This window comes from Phaethon aethereus (genome assembly GCF_964289735.1).
Source record: "Phaethon aethereus genome assembly, contig: HAP1_SCAFFOLD_281, whole genome shotgun sequence".
NCBI lineage: Eukaryota > Metazoa > Chordata > Aves > Phaethontiformes > Phaethontidae > Phaethon > Phaethon aethereus.
The window spans coordinates 138-9,592 of record NW_028114272.1 but is presented as its reverse complement, the minus strand read 5'-3'; the positions used below and the strand labels follow the sequence as shown (position 1 = coordinate 9,592).

The window sequence follows — 9,455 nt, the reverse complement described above, 5'->3', positions numbered from 1 at the left end:
TCTTGTCCCTTACACTAGCTCCTTCCCTGGACAGGAGATTTCCTGCAGGCGTGGGACATAAACAAGACAGTCAGCTGTAACTCAGGGAAACAGTATCTAAACCCCTCTCTGCTGGGCAAAGGAATTAGAGCGAGCCGAGGGGCAGGGAAACACACTGAAATGCTAAACGGCCACCAGCCCCTGCCTTTGGTTGGAAAAGAGTTTTGACCGAGTGCTCAGGGAGATTATCTGCACTGCTCAAAGCTTCCTTTAAAAGCAGAGACTTTGCAAATGCCCCCCACCTCTATTTTCTTTTTTTTTTTCCCCCCAGATGAGGAAACTTGGTCACAGGGTCAGAGACTTACCTAACACTATGTAACAGGTAGGGCAGGGCTTCCCATGCTTCCCACCTGGCTAACCAGTGCTCTGTCCTCTAAACCGAGCTTCCACCTTTTGCCTCAGCCCCTCAACCCCAGCCAGCCGGTTTTGCCGTAGCTTGGACTAACCAGCTCCAAAGCCTGGGCAGGCAAACAATGCGCCAGCGAACACGGGGAACACACATCGCTCTTACTTGACACCAGGGACATTAACACAGACAAATGAGATGGGAACAGAACATTCCTACAAGACACAACTTGAATTCATGTTTATTTTATATATATATATATATATATTTTTATATATATTTACCTTTGTCTAGATTAAACTGGGTGAGATTTTATCATATACATTTTTTCGGTATAATACATGAGAAACAGGAACGGGAACATAGCAAATATAAATCAGTACATTCCTTGAGCAAATTCTTTGCCACACTGAGACTGAAAAATGGCATGCAATGGGGAGACAGAGAGAAGGGAAATCAATTTTATTTAAAAAAAAAAAGGAATAAAGACAATCTAGGTACAACTGTCAACAGAGGAGCAGCACTATATACGGCCAACGCGTATAAATTAAAAGTAAATTCCACTCTGACATCTACTATGCTTTAAAGTGCAACGAAGCCCAATTTATTTACCTACAGAATACAGGAAAGATCACCCCCTCTCCCCATTCCAATCTATCCCTTAAAACAAACAAACAAACCAAAACCCAAAACAAACCCAAAGAAAAAACCCAATAAAATAAATCTAAAGGATATACATTATCCACAGTCCTACAGAGACGTCTACATCTACTCAGTAGCACCAAGAATCTGATATGGGTGTAATTAAAATCAATTAAAACTCGGGAGCAATGGTAACATCTGTTTGCTGCTTCTGCAGACCTCCTGCCCTTTACTAGTGTCTTGGAGGAGAGGCGGCTCTCCCTGTGCTGAAAGCAAAGGCGACAGTGTCCTGTCCTCTCTCCGTCACCGGCCGAACCGTTCTGGCAGCAGGCTACAAGGACGCGCGCACACACATACACAGCACGGTGAGAGCAGCCGAAGGTTACACGCAGGGGATGGGAAGCCGAGGCCCCATGGGTGCGCGTGGGTGTCTGTACGTACGTGCGCACATGGGTGTGCGTGCGTGGAGGGAGCGGGACCCATCGACACAGAGGTGAAGGGCTGTGCAAGTCCAACACACGCCACGAGCCTCTGGTGACAGGGTGATGGGAAGGGGAGGGAGGGAGGGAGGGAAAGGGAGTCAGCACAGTCCCCTCTGGTTGTGTTGTCTTCCAAGGCCAGGGGCCTGTGCGCCACAGTTCATCTGTCTCGACACGCCACCTCCCGGCAGGCCTCAGTAGCCAAAGGTTTCCTGGGAAGCATAGACCATGTAGAGGAAGCCATCCTCGTCCTTCTCCTGCTCGTAGATCTCTGAGATGGGGGTGGACACACTCACCATGCTGTGCTGGTTCACCAGCAGGAAGAAAGCCTGGGTGGGATTCAGCTGCAAGCGACGCCTGTGGGGGCAAGGGCAGGAGGGCCTGAGTCAACCCACCTGGGGCAGGCACCGCGACGGCACGTCCACCTCCCCCCAGCAATGCTGTTCACATGGGGCCAGGCCCTCCCACAGGCTCAGGACATGGTGCCTGTGAGCCCAGCGGAGCTGCTCGGGGCTCCAAGGCCTCCGGAGTCGGGACTCTGCAAAGCCCCTTTCTCCAAGCGCTGCCGGCACGGGCAAAGCAGAGGGGCCTCTTCCATCTGAGCTGGAGGATAAAAGAAGGGGATTGGAGTCCCCCTCATCAGCTCATGGGGCATCCCTATGAGGGAGACGTCACGGTTCCTCACCAGTTGCTAGGAACCTGCCTCCCCTCAGCCCCCCAAGCACTGTACCACAACACAAGGATGCTGTGGTTGTCATGTCCCCATCACCACCCTCATCAGCTGCCTCTGCCTCACCCTCACCCCACCACCCTGTGTGCAGGGCCTGTGGGTGAGGACAGGCTCACAGCACGCCAGCCGGGGCCACCCCACTCACCGGATTATTTTGACCAATTCACTCATGTTGACATGGCCTGGGACGAGGAACTTGGTCTCGTCCAGCACTGGCAGCTGTTTCTCCCCTTTATAGCGTTCGATGATGACCTGGGAGAAAGTCATCAGGGTCAGCCACAGTTTACAGTGCCCCAAGCACTGGCCTCAAGGTCAAACTAGAACAAGTGGAAAAGTTGAGCTAAGGCCCCACTTTGCTTCACCCTCCCAGGAAAACAACAACAAAAAAAAAAGGACATGAGCAATGACCATCAGGTTGGCTACAGACAGCTCTTGAGCAACGAGTCATCTGTCTGCCTGAGCCACATGGTGGAGAGCATCCAAGGTAAGTGAACTACAGCACCACTTGCTCTGGCTGGCTGACAAACAGCAGGCGTCAGTGGATTGATATAGCTACCTCTCCTGACATGCAGGAGATCCGGAAGAGGAGTGAAGTGTATTTTAACATCATTTTCAGACTGACCAAAACCACAGGTTTTGCTGGCTTGAGCTAAGGATTGAACTCATGGTGCACAGCAAGAGACATTTTTCTTCCCTTTTGTGCCACTGCTCGGGGCTGCTGCTGTTCAGCGTCACCCTGCTTGCTCGGGAAGAGCTGCGGATATTCCCCAACAAGGAGCTGTTAGAAATCACCCTGAAACCACCCAAAGCATTCCTTCAGAAAAGGGTAGTTTGGATTTCACCAGTCCCACTCCTCATGTTAATGCTAGACACACTGACGCCAAAAAGGATCAGAAACCCATGGACGTTTCTCCTGTGTGCTACCACAACTGCGCGGTGAGCTTCCAGACTTCGGCACAGTGCCACCACGGGGACAGCCCAACCAAGAGGCCTTACCACACTTACGTTCTGAAATGGCTAAACAATGTTTAGTTCGGTTTTCCTGCTATTACAATTAATGAATTTCTTCTGTTAAGGAGTGTCCGCTGACGGCTACAACTGCTATTCTACACCAGCTTGGAAACGCACTATTTGTATTCTAAGAAAGAAGGCAGTTAAAAGAAGTAATTACATTACTTATAAAGCTCAATACGTGCCCATTACAGTGATACACTGACTCTCACATCTCTCCAGTACGTAGTTGTTTTCTCCACAGAAAGACGCTTGTATACTAATCAGTTCATCATCCTCTCCGAGTTGAGACTGAACATTATTTTTCACTATAAGGCAAGGAGTTCCCACAAATAATTCTCCCAGGTCTTTTCCAAAAACACACGGAAGACTGCAAATGCCTTTGGATAGTGAAGGGATGGAGCAGCACGCAGAGAGCAGGATCCCCAGAGGATGGCTCTGTGGAGCCAAAAGCATGAAGGGAACCTCTGGGAACGTTGATTTGCCTTTCCCTTAATCATTTGTTGACACACCAGCCTCCATCAGCAGCAGCAACGTAACTGCTGCTGCCTCTACCCTAAAGCAAATCAGACACTGGTTGGGATGCTGCGGTATCACCAGTGAGCTGGGAATGTCTGATGAGTTCCCCAGACTTGCTTGTCTCAAGGCCCGCCCGGACGGGCCAAGCTTTCTTGCAGGCAGTTCCCGGATGAGGGAGGAGTGCGAGGCACCTTGGCGAGAGCTCTCTACCTAAATGTCCTCTGAAGAGCCCATCCTGGACAAAGCTCACACAAGGGGAACCCAGGAGCCCGAGGGCTGGACAAGCAGCATACGAAGGCCTCCGTGAATCCACAAATGTATTCTCACATTGTCCATTGTCTCCTCTTGATACTAAGCAAGAGTGCCAGAGAAAAAGACCAGAGAAAGCCAGGTATTACTCCTTCAGCGCCTTTGGCAAGACGGAGACCTGATGAAAGACTAATTTTCTGCAACAGACTAAATCGTACATCAGATGCCCCTCACCAACCTGCTAATGTCCCTTCCTCCCACCAGGAGGAGAGCAGAGGAAGGAGAAAGACAAGCAGAGCCATCCTACTGTATTTAATTTGAGTCTTACTTGGACAGACAAGAATTTTTGGGAGATGAACAGTCTCAAGGGGCTGGACACTCACAACAACCACACACAGGGCATGCTGCTCTGGCCACTGGGAAACAGGCAAGAGCGGGACCTCAAGTTTCTAACGGCAGTTTGCAGAACGGGGCAGCTACGCAGCAACTGTTTGTGCATATACAAAAGAGGCAGAGAGGGCCCTGCGCACCTGGGCTGTGCCTCATTTCTCACATCTAGCAGGAACAGAGGCGGACATCTCTAATTACCAGCCAGTTCCATCCCACAAAGAAAAGCCTCTTAATTAGCCCGAGAATGGGCTGAGAAGGATGTCCTGGCTGTTAAAGCAGCAACTGCCTTGTGCCCTGAGGAGACAGAGGGCCTGTCATGTAGAAGAGCTCCAACAGTTTCTTGTCTCCGGAACACGAGCTGCTCTTTGGGTAACCCAGCTATGGGAATAGGTGGCCAATGGACAAAATGTTCTTGTCTAGCTTTGGAGGGAAACGCATGATCACATGCTAATATTACATCCCTGTGGCCACAGGGCTTGTATACAAAGCCACCTCCCCTGCCGCATCCTCTTCTAAGCTGCTGCCTCAGGCCAGGGGCTTCCTCAGTGTGGGACGCCTGCTCTTGCAGTGGGAACCCACCATAGACCTCACCGCAGAAATAACATGAGCTGGGCACAGGTGGAAAGGCTTAGGGCAGAGCCTGGGGTCCCAGTCCCATTGCAGAGGGGGCTTGGGCAGCATTTCAAAACTCAGACCTTGTTCTGGGGCCAGTCTGAAGACGTGGAAAGGGATTTTGGTAGAGGATGAGGCCAACCTGGGAGCATGGAGCGGTGGCAGCTCCCGAGTTTTAACTGCTTTTAATTACACCCACAACAGATTCTTGGTGCTACTGAGTAGATGTAGGTGTCTCTGTAGGACTGTGGATAATGTATATCCTTTAGATTTATTTTATTGGGTTTTTTGTTGATCCATCTTGAGTCATGTCAGCCCTGGGCACTGGGCCTGCAGCTCCCTGGCACAGCCCTTGCAGGAGCCTAGAAAAGGCTGCCCCTTCCTCCAAGTCTGCACTTTGGGTTTCTGTGCACCACTGTGCCGGGGCAGGGGATTTATTTGGGCTCCCTCACCTGCCGTTGCCTCTCCATGCTCCTCTGTGGGTGTGCAGATGAGCTTTTTATCACGCAACCTAAGAGACCTCTCTGCACGGCCCAAACACGCCGTAGTATTCAGGACAGACCCCTTCACACTGGGATGATGCCACCATTTGCTTTCAGTGGAGGTAACTTCACTGAAACTAGTAATTTGGGCCAGTCAAGCAGCGCTGAGGTCCCCAGGGTGATGGAGGCATGCAGACCTGCCTATTAAAAACAGCCGCCATCCCTACTGAGTAACTGGGGCAGACATCAGAAATGCCCAAGAAGCCCTGTCCTTGTTCCAGAGACCTCCTGTGCACTCTGTTGCCTTGCAATTGTGAGATTTCTCAGTCCCCACAGCAGCATGCTCCCAATAACCCACTGCCGACCACCTACTGCTGCCTCTGGACCACCACTCCAAGCAAACGGCTTAACGGCCCTGGGCAATCCCTGCAAACACAGGTTCAGCTTTACACTTGCACTAAGCACAGGAGTATTTCTTTCAAAAAAAGAAACAAAACAACCAAAAAACACACTCAGAAGGTTTGCAGGGACTCTGGTTAGATGCACTTTTCCTCTACTAATAGCAGGTATCTAGCAAATTGTCAGAACAGGAAAATAGCCAACTCTCCTCAAGGAGCTTTGCCCCTTTTCCCCGCCGCCCCCGCAAAATGCAGCCCTAGATAAAACCACATGTCAAATTTGTCAAAAGGCTAAGAACAGCGTTTTCAAAAACGCCCATTAATTCAGGATTTTTTTTTCCCCTCCCCTCTCTTCCCGCCCCACACCTTCACTTTGATACCACAAGAAAAAGGATTAATTCGCTATTATGAGCAAATGCCAATAAAACCCGAATGAACGCTTGCTTTCATAAACTTTCCACCATAACTTTTCAACTATTTTCACTTTCTTTCTTCTGGCCAACACTCCAGCCCTCCGATTCAATACTTGGACAAGGATTACTATGAGATCGACATATATCCTCTAAGATTTTTCCAGCCATGAGGACATTCCCTCTGACCCACAGGACACAAACACTGACGAACCATCTGTGCGCGCTGCTCTCACACTGGCAGCCTGATCACTCAGAGCAGCGGGGAGGGGAGATGCACGACTTTCCCTCAGCATAACACAGCAGCGGGAGAGAGGCTCACGTCAGGAGGAGCTCAAGAGGGAGAACAATCCCCATTTCTCTGTGACAACAAGAAGATACCAGAATCCCTTGGCAAGACAGGAAGGCCTTGCTACCAAACCAGGAGAAAAAAGGTGTAAGGCAGCATCTGGGCCAGGCACGTTAAAGTTCACCAAGTAAATGGACATACAGAGCTATTCAAGACGGACATCACCAATGGCTCAAGACAAACCTGAGCTACAAAACTACTTGGAGACTGGACATTTGCTACCACTGCCTTGGCACCTAGCACTGGCCTCTGACAAACAGCGTGCTGGAACACGCGGACCTTCGGTCTGACCAAAACAAGCTGTCCTTGAGCAGCAAGGGCAGAGCACGCTAACCAAAACAGTTCTGACGGGGGCTGGGCTACCCTCGCGTATCCCCTTCCCCCCCGGCCAGGCTCGGACGCGGCAGCGGGCGAAGGAAAAGGGCCACGACACAACGCACACGCACCAACCAAAGCTCCTCCCGGGACGCTGATGCTCAGCAGCACACAGGAGGGGCACGACTGCCTTCGCCTGCCGGTTCCCAACCTGCCCAGGCACAGCAGAACGGCTGCCAGCGGCCGCACACCTGAGCCCAGCCCGGCCCGGCAGCAGCAACCAAGACCGGCCGCCTCGGAGCGCGGCACGACGAGGGCCCACAGCCGATGCACGAAGGCTTCTGGCGGGCGGCGACGGGGCTGGAGCCGGGCGCCGAGGAGCCGCTGCCCGCCCAGCTTTCCAGCGCACAACCCGGCCCCGGCCCTCCCGCCCCACGGTACCCCGGCCCCAGCTGCGGCACCACCGGCCCCGCCGCCTCACAGAACCGCCCGGCCCGGCCCCGCTCGACGCCCCGCCCGGCGCCCCTCCCGCTCCCAGACCGACCCGGCCGGTGCTGGTGTCGGCGGCGGCGCGGAGCAGGGCGCAGAGCAGCGGCAGCAGGGAGCCCGCCGCGGCCAGGCCCCGGCGCCGCCTCGGCGCCATGGCAGCGCGGCGGGGCTCCCGCCAGCGCTCCGGCCCAGCGGCGCCTGCGCGCGGAGGCCGGAAGTGGAAGGCAGCCGCCGCCGCCGCCCCGCCTCTTCCTCCGGCGGGCCGGGCCGGGCCGGGTCGGGCCGGGCCGTGCCGTGTTCGGGGGTGCCGCTCGCTGCTGCGGCTGCCTCACGGCGTCGTTGGTAACGGTCTGATGGTCTTCAGCAGACGTGTGTGTAGAAGCCCCCGGTGCAGGAGGCCAGCCGTGTACACCCCATGACGAGCCCTGAGAAGAGGAAAAGTGGGGCTGGCAGTTTGTTGGCCGGGGGTCCTGCCTTGAAGCCGTCGCAGTCTGAAAGGAAGTGGGGTGCTTCTGAGATGTGCAGCCAGGTGGAAGCATGGATTTCTGTGCTATCTCAGAGAGACCCAAGGGCTGTGTCACACTCCGTGAAAAGCTGGACATGAGCCGGCGACGTGCCCGTAGCCCAGAAGGCCAACGAGGGCCTGGGCTGCACCCAAAGCCACATGGCCAGCAGGGCAAGGGAGGGGATTCTGCCCCTCTGCCCCGCTCTGGGGAGACCCCCCTGCAGTGCTGCGTCCAGCTCTGGAGCCCTCAGCACAGGAGACACAGAGACTTGTTGGAGCGAGGCCAGAGGAGGCCACAAACGTGCTCAGAGGGGTGGCACAGCTCTGCTGTGAGGACAGGCTGAGCGAGCTGGGGTGCTTCGGGCTGGAGCAGAGAAGGCTCCGGGGAGACCTTATTGCAGCCTGCCAGGGCTTAAAGGGGGCTTCTGAGAAAGCTGGGGACAGACCTTTTAGCAGAGCCTGTAGTGGTAGGACAAGGGGTAATGGTTTTAAACTGAAAGAGGGTAGATTTAGGCTAGATGTAAGGCAGAAATTTTTGACAATGAGGGCAGTGAAGCACTGGCCCAGGTTGCCCAGAGAGATGGTAGATGCCCCATCCCTGGAAACATCCCAGGTCAGGTTGGATGGGGCTCTGAGCAACCTGATACAGTCAAAGATGTCCCTGCCCAATGCGCCAGTCTATCTGGATTCCTCTGCAAGGCATCTTGTCCCTCAAGAGAGTCAACAGCACATCCCAGTTTCGTATCCTCAGCAAACTCGCTAATGGTGCATTCCACTCCTCCATCCAGATCATTGATAGAAATATTGAACAGAACTGGCCCCAGGATTGAGCCCTGAAGGACACAGCTGGTGACCGGCCGCCAGCCAGATGTAGCCCCATTCACCTCAACACTTCAGGCCCTGCCCTTCAGCCGGTTCTTCGCCCACCGCACCATAAACCTGCTCATCCCACAGATGGACAGCTTGTCCAGAAGGTTGCTGTGAGGGACAGTGTCAGAAGCCTTACTAAAATCCAGAAAAACATCCCCCCCCATCCTCAGGGATGTTAATTCAAAGCTTTTGGGGAATGATAGCATCTAATTGCATATTATTCGACTCAGCCAGTCCCCGTAGCTCAAGGATCCGTTGCCTGCATCTGTGCAATCGCTGCTGCAGCACTCCTAGTTGAACAGAGTGGAAACTGGTGCTTGGACATCCTCCAATGGTATAAGCAGGCAATGTCACCACAGCAAATACACCACTATGAGCTGATTCTAACAATGAAAAACATAGAACTTAAGCAGTGTAATACACTGGACCCTGCTATTCTGCTCCTTTACCTGGGGAAGGAACTCCTATCATGACTATATAGTAACAAGCCGTGAAGCTGAAAAGGCTCGAGGACATTTAACAGATGTGCCATTTCTAGATCCCAATCTGGAACTATTTGTAAGTAAGTGGGTCTTCATATTATCTGAATGGCAAGTGTGTTATGGGTTATTCAATAACTA

The 9,455-nt window shown here is 53.2% G+C and overlaps 1 protein-coding gene across 1 annotated transcript; it reads right to left on the bottom strand.

The window, feature by feature from the left end:
- Positions 1 to 286: 286 nt before the first annotated feature.
- On the bottom strand, positions 287 to 7,614 carry LOC309416138 (microtubule-associated protein 1 light chain 3 alpha-like; the record flags this gene model as incomplete). Its single annotated transcript, XM_082015714.1, has 3 exons — positions 287 to 1,863; positions 2,382 to 2,488; positions 7,516 to 7,614. The coding sequence occupies 3 exons, from the start codon at positions 7,612 to 7,614 to the stop codon at positions 1,701 to 1,703; spliced, it is 369 nt and encodes a 122-aa protein (XP_081871840.1). The 3' UTR covers positions 287 to 1,700.
- Between the last annotated feature and the right edge of the window lie 1,841 nt (positions 7,615 to 9,455).